Genomic DNA, 14812 nt, shown 5'->3' with positions numbered 1-14812 from the left:
ACCACGATAGAATAAATGGCACCCAATTATTCTCCACTTTAAAACAGCAGTAACAACAAAAAGAATTGGACAAAATATATGAAACAACTGTTTTTAGGTATTGCACAACAGGCAGCAGAGGACCTGAGAGACAGAAACACACTGACAAACCCCTACATTCCCCCTGGCTTTCTGCATAAGAGTACTTTCTATCACAGCATAGAAAGGTGAGACCTAAGTGATACGGTTTGGTTCTGTGCCCCACCCAAATCTCATCTTGTAGGTCCCGTAGTTCCCAGGTGTTGTGAGAGGAACCCCATGGGAAACGATTGAATCATGGGGACCGGTCTTTCCTTTGTCGTTCTCGTGATAGGGAATGGACTGTCTCACAAGATCTGGTTTTAAAAACAGGAGTTTCTCTGCACAAGCTCTCCTTGCCTGCTGCCACCCACATAAGATGTGACTTGCTCCTCCTTGCCTTCTGCCATGATTGTGAGGCCTCCCCAGCCATGTGGAACTGTAAGTCCAATTAAACCTCTTTTCTTTTGTGAATTTCCCAGTTTTGGGTATGTCTTTATCAGCAGTGTGAAAATAGGCTAATATACCCAATAAAGAGAGATGATTTCCCTGAACTGAGGAGGCGAAGAACTTGAGGCTAGAATTAGTAGGTACGGTACAAGAAGGAAGGGAACTGTGCCAGAGGGGGGGCATAAAAGTTGCATAAGCGTTTCCCTAAGACCTTGGCTAAGGCCTAACTGCACCTGGGCAGGGAAAGAATCCCCAAAGAAAGGCTGCTGGCCGGGCGCAGTGGCTCACGCCTATAATACCAGCACTTTGGGAGGCTGAGGCGGGTGGATTACGAGGTCAAGAGATCAAGACTATCCTGGTCAAGATGGTGAAACCTGTCTCTACTAAAAATACAGAAATTAGCTGGGTGTGGTGGCATGTGCCTGTAGCCCCAGCTACTCGAGAGGCTGAGGCAGGAGAATCCCTTGAACCTGGGAGGCGGAGGTTGCAGTGAGCCGTGATCACGCCACTGCACTCCAGCCTGGAGACAGAGTGAGATTCCGTCTAAGAAAGAAAGAGAAGAAAGGGAAGAAAGAAAGAAAGAAAGAAAGAAAGAAAGAAAGAAAGAAAGAAAGAAAGAAAGAAAGAAAGGGAGAAAGAAAGAGAGAAAGAGAAAGAAAGAAAGAAAGAAAGAGAAAAAGAGAAGAAAGAAAAAGAAAGAAAGAAAGAAAGAAAGAAAGAAAAAGAAAGAAAGGGAGAAAGAAAGAGAGAAAGAGAAAGAAAGAAAGAAAGAAAGAAAGAAAGAAAGAAAGAAAGAAAGAAAGAAAGAAAAGAAAGAAAAGAAAGAAAGAAAGAAAGGCTGCTTTAGGACCAAGAGGTAACTGGAGATACCAGATATCAGAGGTCATATGTGAGTAGATGGAGTAGTTCCAACTGAATAAAAGTAAAGAGTTCTTGCTGAGCCCCTCTGGCATTCAGTTAAATAAGATTCCAGAAAAGCAACATCTTAAAAATAAGGACTACACCTTTGAAAAGGAGCCCTGCCCTAAAATTAAAAATAAGGCTAGAAGAGGTTACCCACCCCTAACAAAGTAATGAAACAAGCCTAACAGGTTCAAGATCCTTTAGTAATTTAATTGCCTGCCAGAACAAAGCTCATAACTTAAAGAAAGGCAACATAATTCATAACCCTACAAAATGTATCATACACATGTACAGCACATAATCAAAACTCTCTAGACATGTGAAACAGGAAAATGTGACCCAAAATAAAAACATGAACCAGATATTGATATTAGCAGACAAATACTTTAACAAATTAAACAGCTGAACATAATGAACAAAAAGACAAGAAATCTTAGCAGAAGAAACAAACTAGAAAATGGGATCAAAAGATAATACTAGAGCTAAAAAGTCCAACATTTCAAATGAAAATTCACTAGATGAACTTAACTGCAGATTGAATACTGTAGAAGTATAAAAGACATTAAAGGTAGATCAATAAAAGATACCTAAACTGAAGAATGGAGAAAAAAATGAAATAAAAAATCAGGGCTCCCACAACCCCAGGTTAATATAAAGTGATCTAGAAAGCTCAAAAGGAGGAAGAGGGAGGGAGCAAGGGAGAGATGGAGAAAAGAGGAAAGGAGACAGGTACAGGCCTCCCTCAACTGTGTCAACCAAAAATGTCTCTAGACATTTCCAAATATCCCTTGGTGGATAAGATTTCTTTGGTTGTGAAACATAAATCTAGAATATGTAAAAACATTTACAAATAAGTAACAGGATGACAACCTCATTAAAAAGGGCAAATGATTTACAGAGACACTTCTCAAAAGAAAATATACAAATGGTCATTAAGTACAGGAAAAGATGCTCAATATTATTAATCATCAGAAAAATGCAGTTAAAGCCACAATTAAAATCAATGAACCATTAAAATCCACAATAATGGCTCAAATTAAAAAGACTGACAATATAAAGTGTTGATTAGGATGTGGAGCAGCTGGGATTCTCACACACTGCAAGTAAAGATGTAAAAAGGTACTTCTGGAAAACAGTTTGGCAGTTTTTTGTAACCTTAAACATACACTTTCCATATGACTAAGAAATTCCACTCCTATATATTTACCTTAAGAAAGTAAATGTCCACAGAAAGACTTCTACTTGAATGTTAACTGCAGCTTTATTCATAATATCTCCAAATTGGAAATAAGCCAAATGTCTATCAACAGGTGAATGGATAAACAAATTCTGCCATATTATTTCAATGGAATACTACTCAGCAATAAAAAGGAACAGACAACTCGTACATGCAACAACATAGATGAATTTCAAAAGCATTATGCTTAATAAAAAGCCAGGCACAAAAGAAAAAATACTATATAATTCTACTCATGAAATTCTAGATAAAGGAAATCTAATCTATGGTGACAAAAAGCCTAAACTGCATAAACAATGCAGTTTATGTTGAACATTTTCTTTCCTTCTGGGAATCTGGAATCTTGGTACATACTAGGCAGAGGATGCTGACATGACTGGCCTCTGGTAATGACCTGGAAAACCAAGTTTCTAGTAAGTTTCCCTGACAGATATTTCACAAGTATTGTCACAATTTGTTGCTGTAGGAATTAAGCACATCTTGTGAGACTCTACTAGAAGATAACTCTTAGAAGCTTGCTCCTGGTTTCCTTTAGACTTTGACCCATATGTCTCTTGTCGTTGCTGATTCTGCTTTGTATGCTTTCATTGTAATAAATCATAGCTCTAAGTACCTCTATATGCTGAGTCCTGTGAGTCCTCCTAGCAAATCACTGAATCCAGGACTGGTCTCAGGACTCTTAACACAGATATAAAATTCTGCAGTTCAGGTAAGGGGTCCAGATTAGATATATAAACATGCAAGTCATCAGCATATATATTCACAAAGGCTTTAAGATCACGAACAGAATAAATACAAAAGATGGAATCCAAGGACTGGGCCCTGAGGTACTCCAATATTGTGTAGTCAGGCAGATAAGGAAGAACTATCAAAAGGAACTAAGAAACACAGAACTAGGATGAAAATCAGTACAACAAGGTGTCCTAGAAGGCAAAAGAAGAAAATCTTCAAAAGGAAAGGAGTAATTAAGCAATATAAACATATCAGATGACAGCTCTAGTAAGAGAAAGACTAGGATTTGATCACAGGATTTAGCAGAATAGAGATCATGGGTAACACTATCAAGAGTTTTATGGATTGGTTGAGGGGAAAGCACAATTAGAGCAAGTCTGAGAGAAGATGACATGGAAACAGTAAGATGAGGTAACTACTCTCTCTCTGTGGGTGCCTTGATACCGGCCTTCTCACAGCCTTTAGAACTGTGACAAACAGATTTATAGTATAGATCTAGAAGCCACCAGGAATATGTTTTTGTTACAGCAGCCCAAATGGATTAAGGCACTCTAGCTTTAAGAGAAGCAAAAAAAAAAAAAAAATGGAGGAAATTAGAAGAGAATGTAGGGTAGTCTTTGTTGTTGCTTTTAAGGCTGAATTACTTCACGAATGTATGCTGATGAAAATGATGCCACAGAGTGGGAAATTTTTATTGGTTCAGGAGAGAGGGGGAATTGCAATGTAATCGTGGAGTGAGGGGAAATAGCATCTAATATACAACTGGAGAAGTAGGCCTTAGGTAAGAGCAGAGAAAATTTAATCACAGTAACAAAAGAAACTAATAGAGAATATCAGAACTGATACACATAGATGGGCACATGTGACGAATAACAACTTAGGGAAAATTTCTCCTGGATTTCTCTATTTCCTCAATGAGAATGAGAGGTGTTGTAAGTTTAGGGACAAAGAAAAAAGTATGAAGTATCATCCAGGAGAGTAACAGAGAGAACCAAAAAGGATTATACAGTAGGATCGCTGGGTAGCTTTAAAGGCCCACTCGAGAACAGAGGTCAGGAATTGAGACAGCATTGGTGTGTATGTGCATGTGTATACATGTGCACGCACATTTCTTTTTCCCAGCCATCATCAGCCACACAGATGGAGAGACACAATAAACTCGAGGCTCTATGCTAAAGAGTGATTATAAGGACAGACTCCACATCTGACAAAAAGGGGAAGTGACAAATGAAGAGAACCCAGCAGAGTTGAAAAATTCAACCGGGGAACTGGAGCTAATAACTTCAAAGGAATGAAGGATAGTAACCCAGAGGGCAGCTGAAGGCTATGTCAAGTGTAAGTCTAGAAGGCATGAGACGAAATCCAAAACCAGAAGGGAGAGAAGGAAGGCTGGGAAAGAAGGAAAGGACAATGGTCTAGAAGAGCGGTTTTCAAAGTGTGCTTTGGGAAACATGGTTACCTAAGACCCTTACCAGAAGTCTGAGAGGAAAAGACTATTTTCATGGTTAACATGAAAAAAACATTTGCCTTTAAAAAATTTTTATTCTCTAAGAGTATACAGAGGAGTTTTCCAGAGGCTACATGATATGTCATGAGGTCACCATTAAGACAGCTAACAGAATCTGCATATATATTTTTATTTTTTCTATAATTATCTATAGTGGTGGGTTTAGAGTATAACTAAACTTCCCAAGATTAACATAGTTTGTTCTAAATACTTCTAGTGTGCTCTTATTAGCTATCTTCAGTTTATATCTGCTATAATTTCTGCAACCTCATTATTGTCCAATAAATTATTTTGAAATCCAAGTTTTTATGCACCTACAAAGAAGTACAAGAAATAAGTAAATACTGCTGTGTTGTTGTGCAATATTAGTATTAAAAATGTTTTGAAAGTTTTCTAAATTTTTATATTTTACCAAAAACTATTAAAAATTTTTTGTTCTACAATTTTTAAAAATATATTCTTACACTTAGTGATGGATCACTGGCTTTAAAAAGGAAAATTAGAACACTCGCATGCTCAAGCCATAGGGGCACCATCTAAGTCTAAAGATGCTGACAAAGAAAAATATGACAAATCAGAATTCTTTGACTCATAAAAGGACAGACTCAAACAATTGGGCAAAACTGTAAATAATTTTTTTTTTTTTTGAGATGGAGTGCCATTCTGTTTCACCCAGGCTGGAGTGCAATGGTTCAATCTCGGCTCACTGCAACCTCTGCCTCCTGGGTTCAAGTAATTCTCCTGCCTCAGCCTCCTGAGTAGCTGGGATTACAGGTGCATGCCACCACACCCGGCTAATTTTTGTATTTTTAGTAAAGACGGGGTTTCACCATGTTGGTCAGGCTAGTCTCGAACTCCTGACCTCATGATCCACCCACCTCAGCCTCCCAAAGTGCTGGGATTATAGGCATCAGCTGCCACGCTCAGCCAATAAAAATTTTAAAATAACAAAAACTATCTTTCCCTCAACTACTGGGCAACATAGTAAGACCCCATCTATACAGTGATTAAAAAATAATAGCCAGGCATGGTGGTGCCTGCCTGTAGTTCTAGCTACTAAGGAGGCTGAGGTGGGGGGACTGCTTGAGTGCCTGAGCCGAGGAGGTTGAGGATGCAGTGAGCTAGGATCACATCACTGCACTCCAGTCTGTGTGACAGAGCAAGACACTGTTTCAGAAAAAAAAAAAAAAGGAAAGAAAAGAAGAAAAAGAAATTAAGTATTTTAAATAAAGATGTAAAAAACTCATTTAATCCAGAAATTGTTTGGTATAGACCTTCAAACTAGAAATGAAAAATCTAATGAAGGATCTCAAAGGTTAGTTACGACATCACAGTGGCCAGAGAAGTACACCCAATTGCTGAGAGACTAATAAAGCCTTGAACAGATGACAATGCTGAATGCCTGCTAGATGAAAAGTCCATGAAGAAATAACATGGTAACTTTTCAATAATACAGTAACTCTTCAATCTAAAGAGTTGGCAGAGAGTCAATCTCTTGTCTGTAGAATTGTATTTTTGTCTTGCAAACAGATGAATATATAGATGTGGCTGGACCTGGTATTTTACTTGTATCCAGCTGGTATTAGCCAGACCTGGTGTTTTACTTGTACCCATCTGGTATTAGCTCCAACTGATCATTAAAAATCCTTTATGTGAATGCACAGCTACAAACACAGGAAGTGCTGAAATAGTCAAAGTGTTGAAAACTTATATGAATTTCATGGCTTATTCCAGAACATCTGTGTTGACATTTACACTGATGATGCAAAGCAATGTTTGGTAAAAACAGCAGGTACCTTACTTAGCACAAACCAGGACAGTGGCACTAAACTTCACTAGTGACCATTGCATTTTTCTCTGCCATAGACTTTCAAGAACATAAAAGGCCAAATCAAAGATTTAAAGATTAAATTAAAGATTAAAGATTTGGCCTTTTATGATCCCGAAAGTCTGTGGCAGAGAATGTAATGGTCACTAGTAACTAAAGAATGTCCTTGATGAAGCAGTAAAAATTTGTATTGACAAAAACTTAATTTCAACTATATATGTTAATATTCTGTGTGACTAAGTACTACGGCTATGTCAAGGAAAAGCACCTTCACAAATGCTGGAGCAAAGAGCTACACAAGCTGCTCTGTTCATTAAGTACCATTTTAACTTGAGATGACTATAGTTATTCAGAATTGGGTGTTTGGCAGAACTATCCTCAAAAAATAAACAAAGTAAGCCTGTTATCTAAAGGAAAACAACTGATGTCATTTGTTGCCAATGATAAAAATTCAATGTTTCAAGTGAAACTCTGCAGTTTGGAAAACTTTTATCTGCCACAGTGAGTGTGACAACTCCCTAACATGTAGTCAGCAGGGATACTAATGAATGCAATTTTTTTTCATATTATACAATGAAAGGTATCAACATTTGGAAGATCTACATAACTCAGCAAACCAATAATTTCCAAATGCCTAACATCTTATAAAAGCATGTATGGTAAAAGATCCACTCAAAGTACAAAATAGTCTGATGGATTTTAATTTAACAGAATATGAAAAGTTCACTGATACGATTTTAGAGTTTTGATAAAGAATCAAAGAAGACTACGCACAATTTTCTGAAAAGACTAAAAAAAGTTTTTTCCAACTACGTATCTGTGTAAGATCAAGTTTTCTTCATATACTTCAATCAAAACAACGTATCACAGCAGATTGAATGCAGAAATAGATATCACAGTTCAAAAAGAGATTTACAAAACTGTAAACCAATGCCATTCTTCTCACACATTTTTGGAAAATGTGGTTATTTCTCATTAAAAATGTTACTTGTTATGCAATGCATTATTATAACTATATTAACATTTATAAAAATTTCCATTGTAATTTCTAATATAGTAAGTACTGATAGAAAATAACCTACAGAAAGGCCAGGCACGGTGGCTCACGCCTGTAATTCCAGCACTTTGGGAGGCCAAGGTGGGCAGATCACAAAATCAGGAGATCGAGACCATCCTGGCTAACACGGTGAAACCCCATCTCTATTAAAAACAAAAAAATTAGCTGGGCATGGTGGCGCATGCCTGCAGTCCCAGCTACTCGGGAGGATGAGGCAGGAGAATTGCTTGAACCCAGGAGGCAGAGGTTGCAGTGAGCTGAGACTGTGCCATTGCACTACAGCCTGGGTGACAGAGCAAGACTCAGTCTCAAAAAAAAAAAAAAAAAAAAAGGAAACAAAAAAGAAAATAACCTATAATCTTTCGGGTCCTGAGTAACTTTTTAAGAGGATTAAGGGGTTCTGAAACCAAAAAGTTTGGGAATGTCTTGTCTAGAAGCAACAACAATGAGGAGCAAGAAAGTGGCTTACCCCACATTCAGGTTCAGTGGTTTGAGAGGGGTGGAGAGAAAACAGCCACCACTAAGTGGGATTCAGGAAAAGCAATATTCTCATAGAGCAGCCAGGTTTCACTTAAAGTGGTGAAAAGATGTTCCCCATGTCTTTTCTAAAACATCATTTTTCCTTCATTATCAGATAATTCCTCCCACATTAAATACTGTGACAGCTCTAGCTAACTGAGAGTCCAGGTTAATTTTCATATTCAGTGTCAATCTCTTTTATAAACTTCAAAATATTATCATCAAATTGCAACATAAACAAGATTCTTCCTACCAATTTCACTTCCACTTCCCCCATCCTGAACACTCCACAAGATGATGCTACTCTCTGAGGCAACAGCAACCATTTTGTCTTTGTCTCCATGTGGCCCTCCAACCACCTTTGCATTTAAAGCTACTCGTTCGATAGTCCAATCCAAATATGGGCTCGTAAACACTTGCTGCCATCCTGAAGATTCTTTGATTCTGTTAAGGAAGAACAGGCACGTAAGGTAGACTCAGTAGCAATGAGGCAAAGAGAATACACATCAATGCACCAAAAACAAAAAACAACAACAAAAAACAAAACAAAAAAAACTAACCAGTTACCCATCCACCTTCCTATTACAAATAAAATTTTGTTGATCTATATCACCTATAAAGCCACAATATTATCCTTGGGGTATTGTATACTTGCATACATAGGACATGTATCGACTTGAAAGAGACTACAGTTCTATATTTCCCCAAAGAATAATTTAGTAAAGTCCTCCAAATTTTAAAAAATTTCAAAAACTTTAAAAAAAGATAGTTTTATCTTTCATGTTTCTCTCTACACACACACACACACACAAATGATACTGTCATCTTCTGTGAGTACAAACAATCAGAAAAAATCTGGATTTCAGAATTATTATTCCTTTCAGTTATTAATCAGCTTTTCAGGGTTTATTAACTGAAATGACACATACTGAATCTCTTGCTTTTTGTACTTCAGATGGACAGTCTATCCAGAAACACTAAGATGAGTGTATCACAAGCATTCCAATACATTAGCACTATTATATAAAAAAGGATAGGGTGCAGGATATCCTCTGAAGACTAGTTTTTAAAGGTCTAAATGCAAAACTGTATGGAACTATTGATTACCTGTATGTAAAAGCTAATGTATTCTTTAATACCTAATTTCTCTAATAAATATTCCTGTCAGTTTTTAATAATTCTTTCTGCCCTATTGGAATTTAGGTTTTAAAGAAATGTGTTCTCTGTGATTATACGTATAGCAGCCTTCATACATTGAGAGCTTTAGCAGTTATGTAATCATAATAATGAATGAGTTGAACTATGAAGTATCTATTTTTAAACTAAACAAATAATGCAAACATAACTATAAAATTTCTCTTTTGTCTTACCTAAAGCGAACATAGAAGACGAAGGAAAAGAAGCATTCTTTTGCAAACTACCTGACATTGACTGCAAAAAGCAAACTTAGGTATTCATAAATGATGGTCACCTAAGGGCCTAAATAAAAACACATCAACTTCATTTTCCCTTAAATATGTATGCCAAGTAATACAACTATAATTCATAAGAATATACAATTGAACATATTAATTTGAAGAACTGATTTCCTTAAACTTCAAAGCAATAGAGAAAAATGTATCAATTTTTCCTAAGCATTGTGTAATTTGTAACCACCCTCTTCAGCCACCAGATGGGATTCATTTGTTAAGATAAACAAATAAAAATACTTAAATACTTACCCAATAAACACTAAAATTTGCTGACATTCTGTTATTCTTTTACTTTCTTAATGAACTTGCTTTCGCTTTACTCTAAGGACTCACCCTGAATTCTTTCTTGTGAGAGATCCAAGAACTCTTTTTTGGGGTCTGAATGAGGACCCCTTTCCAGTAACACCTTCCTGGGAAACCATGAAATGAGATAGTGGAGAGATCTCTGACCCAAAGGAAATAGACTGCAGCACCAATTAGCTGACTTTGGGGTCAAGAACACTTTTCTTTTGAGATTTTGCAGCTTTTAACAATTGAGTAAAGTATACTCTTATAAACAAAATTTTGAGCATATTTCTTTCTACCTGATTTCTCCAGAATTTGGAAACTATTTGTAAGTATTCTTAACTTATGGCGGTATGTAACTACAATAAGAATCTGTTTTCTTTTGTAACAGGACACAATTGGAGAAACTGGTTATTTTACCAAGACTTTGACTGGAACAGCATGCTTTCAGATATGGACTTGTTTAAGGAATCAAATTTGACTCATAGAGCTGATAAAAGCCCCTTGGGAAAACTGGCCACATATCTTGTCTACACGGTCCCTGTACAAGGTTCCTGACCTGTCTGGGGTAAGTAAAGAAAGTCACTTTCTGACAGGCCCAGAAGCCCCAAGTTATCATGAAACCTCAAGAGGAAAGAAACTTACCCAACTCATATAGGTATTTGCAGGCAATGATAAACCCATGGCAAGGCTCAAGGCTTTAAGAAGTCTAATTTGAGATTCTTTATGGATCAAAGTTCCATCAAAGTCAATTTAAAAAGAGCCTATATAGGAACTAATTATTCTTGCTGCACTTTATACAAATAATCAGGCCAAGTATAATAAGACTAAAGTTTATTTTGTAAACAAATCAGTCCTACCATGATTTGTCTTTAGTAAAAATGAAAGACTGAAAAGAGGAAAAGTGTTTCAAAAACTATGGTATACTTTTTATTAGATTTGTCTCACCAGTAGTTTTTGAGTTTTTTTCTGCAATTTGGACTCACCCTGCTTATCCTTGTGGACCAAGCAGTGATCTGTGGCTGCTGTTCAGAAGAAACAAGAGGCATGGGTAACACAGAAATCTGGATCAGTATTCTAATTGTGGGCATGTATTGGAATTGGCTAGCATATCAGCTTGGTTCCAACTCCATATCAGCTTGGTTACAACAACTTCCCAGTTCATGAAAAGCCCTTCTTATTTAGTTTACTTGGGATAATTTTACTTATTTTGCCTTGTTATTGTAGAATATACTGCTGTTGTTCTCTTTGTGTAGGAATGCAAGATAAGCTTACTCAGTGCTTTCTTAAATTGAACACTTATTAATTTTTCAGTCATCACATTGTCAGAAATCAGAGTTCTCACCATACTGACAGTTTCTAACTTAGCTCTCCTCTACTCTGAATACAGAAGACCCTAATAGGCAGAAATATCATCATCCCTATTCAGACTGCAGAAGTTACAGAAGATGAATCTTCCTCCCTCTGAAACCCTTAGGATTAAGAGTATCCTTGTAAAGGGGAAGGGGAAAATATGTCAGAGACATTCAAACCAGAGCTGAATGGGGACTGACTAAAATAAGGCTGAGACCTGCTGGGCTGCATTCCCAGGAGGTTAGGCATTCTTAGTCACAGCATAACAAGGGAGGTCAGCACAAGGTAAAGGTCACAAAGATCCCGCTGACAAAACAGGACGGAGTAAAGAAGCCAGCCAAAACTGAAACCAAGATGGCAACAAAAGTGACCTCTGGTCGTCCTCACTGCTCATTATACGCTAATTATAATGCATTATCATGCTAAAAGACACTCCCACCAGCCCCATGATAGTTTACAAATGACATCTAATGTCTGGAAGTTACCCTATATGGTCTAAAAAGGGGAGGAACATTCAGTTCTGGGAATTGCCTGCTCCTTTCTGAAACACTCATGAATAATCCACCCCTTGTTTAGTATATAATCAAGAAATAACTGTAAGTATACTCAGTCAAGCAGCCCTCAGGGCTGCTCTGGCTATGGAGTAGCCATTCTTTTATTCCTTTACTTTCTTAATAAACTTGGATTCACTTAAAAAAAAAAACTATAAAATCTCATCTTTTACAGAGATATTAATTCTAAGTTGTTTTTCTCTATAGTAATTAGGGTATTACACAATAAAGAGATGTCAAAAAAGGGTAAAAGAATCAGGACAGCATATTTAAAAATGACTATAACAACTACAGAATTTAACTCTTAATAAGATATGTGAATTTACCTGTTTTTTAAAAAATTACAAAGAAGGTACATATTTGCTCTATAACTTTCCATACAAGTAATACATTTAAAATATGTAGAACAAGGCCAGGCACAGTGGCTCATGCCTGGAATCCCAGCACTTTGGAAGGCCGAGGCAGGTGAATCACCTGAGATCAGGAGTTTGAAAACAGTCTGGTCAACATGGTGAAACCCCGTCTCTACTAAAAATACAAAAATTGGCCAGATGTGGTGGTGCACACCTATAGTCCCAGCTACTCAGGAGGCTGAGGTGGGAGAATTGCTTGAATCCAGGAGGCAGGTGTTGCAGTGACCCGAGATCACGCCATTGCACTCTAGCCTGGGTGATAGGGCGAGACTCTGTCTCAAAATCTCAAAAACAAAACAAAACAAAAACTATATAATAATAAATAAAATAAATAAAACAAAATATAAAACAAGAATATGCTCTGTTATTTCACCTCTCCATCATCTTACTGCTGCCTAGTGAACCAACCCTCTGGTTAAGACAGCTACGTGAAGAATATAGTTATGTCTAGTTATTTCCTACGTGAAGACCGCAATAAAATACAGTAGAGAGGACATGCCCTGTGAGATTTTGAAACTTAATATGAACATACTTCACCTCAAATTGTATGAGAACAGACGTATGTCTTAAGGACATGAGAGAACTGAAAAACAGATCCAAGTGCAAACACACATATAAAGCAAGATAAAATGGGCTATCAGATTCACTGACAAAGAATGATTTACATAATAAATTGTCAGAACATAATTACCTACCCACTGAGAAGAAAATAAATCCTTAAATCTCATACCACATACAAAAAAGTAAACTCCACAAGGATTAAAGATCTAAAGTGGAATATAAGCCCCCCTTGGGGCAGCAATTCACACAACTACTCTTCGTTAATAGAAGTAACACTGTCATAAACTCAGCAAGAAAAAGGGACATAAACATAAAACCTAACCATGTAGAAAATTAGTGAAGCTAGGAGAACATCATACAGGTCTTCACTGTACTACTCTTTTTTTTAAAGGTTTTGTAACTTACTGATACAAAAACTTGAGGAAAAACAACTTGTAGAAAAGATTACACTTTTAAACAGTTTAAATATTTTTCTTTCTTTTGAAATCTTTTTATTGCCATTGTGTTGAATGATTTAACTATATGTGAGGAAATCCAAATATGTCCTCAATTTTCGTCCTTCGTCACTTTGCATGAGTATATTGCTCTGAAATGTCAGACTCTTGGTGAAAGCACAGAAAGATCGTAATCAATGCAAACGCAAAAGACTGGAAAATGTAATACCATCATCCTGCTTACAATTATTACCCAGTGAGTTAAATTTCACGTAATAATGTGGTGTTTCTGGAAAAGAGCAATCTTTAGTATTGTGTACAATAACAAAAAGAAAGTTATGCTGTTACACTTCGATCACTTATCATTTCACAATTCTTCTGGAATTCCTTATTGACAAAAATATGTACATAATATGTAAACAAAAGTCTACAAGTCATCTCAATTCAAATACATAAGATGATAAATTCAAAACAATGCTTCCTAAAAAAAAATTCCTTTACCAAATTAGTCTTGCCTCATACAAAACCATCCCCAAAGAAATTATGCAAAAAATAATTTCCATGCTATTTCATAATTAAAATTACAAATCCACAAAACACTTTTAAAAAAAAATTATTTATTTATTTATTGAGATGGAGTCTTGCTCTGTTGCACAGGTTGGAGTATAATGGTGAGATCTCAGCCCACTGCAACCCCCACCTCCCGGGTTCAAGTGATTCTCCTGCCTCAGCCTCCCGAGTAGCTGGGATTACAGGCATGCATCACCACACCTGGCTAATTTTTGTATTTTCAGAAGAGATGGGGTTTCACCATGTTGGCTGGGCTGATCTTGAACTCCAACTATCTCGGCCTCCGAAAGTGCTAGGATTACAGGTGTGACCCACTGCGCCCAGCCAAAACACTCTTAAAACATAAAGTCTGCACCTAATCATTACTACAAGGAAAATATAAACCTGAGATTACTGATATAAACAGCACTTACCAGACATGCTAAACCTTTCATAAATTCAGATTTAAAAAAAAAAATACATCTGGGATTCTTTAAACTATATCTGTAAACTTTAGAAGACATTTTAGACATTTTTCAAATTACAGTGACTATTTTTTCTTAACCGAACTCAACGGTGATAAACAAATAGTTTATATATCTTTGATTTTTCTGCAATTAAATGAAATAATAATTTAAGCTAGTATATTCCAACCACTTTTGTGCTTCTACACCATTCTCTGTCATCAACATTTCTCAATGAGTACAGTGATTTTGAACTAAGAGTCCTATCACTTTACCAATTAAAAAAAAAATCACCAGTCTGCACTATTCTTCATTGCTTCTCAGGCTCTGAGAATGTAAGCATTAGTAAAACCAAACTACTTCTTTGTAAGTTTCACATATTACACATTAAACTATACCACTTGTGCAACAACTGCCCTGCTTTACTACCTCACTTCCCA

At 36.6% G+C, this 14812-nt stretch overlaps 1 protein-coding gene across 2 annotated transcripts in view; it reads right to left on the bottom strand.

The window, feature by feature from the left end:
* KCTD3 (potassium channel tetramerization domain containing 3) overlaps positions 1 to 14812 on the bottom strand; it is a 58082-nt gene that overhangs the window by 29729 nt on the left and 13541 nt on the right. For both annotated transcript variants that reach the window (XM_055233798.2, XM_055233797.2), the window contains exon 9: positions 8544 to 8734. In XM_055233798.2, coding sequence (XP_055089773.1) covers positions 8544 to 8734 — 191 coding nt within the window. The remainder of the gene's footprint in view (positions 1 to 8543; positions 8735 to 14812) is intronic.

Source organism: Symphalangus syndactylus, chromosome 19 (assembly GCF_028878055.3).
Source record: "Symphalangus syndactylus isolate Jambi chromosome 19, NHGRI_mSymSyn1-v2.1_pri, whole genome shotgun sequence".
In the NCBI taxonomy this organism is placed as follows: domain Eukaryota; kingdom Metazoa; phylum Chordata; class Mammalia; order Primates; family Hylobatidae; genus Symphalangus; species Symphalangus syndactylus.
Note: the sequence above shows the minus strand (reverse complement) of the source record. Positions and strands in the feature narration are given on the sequence as shown.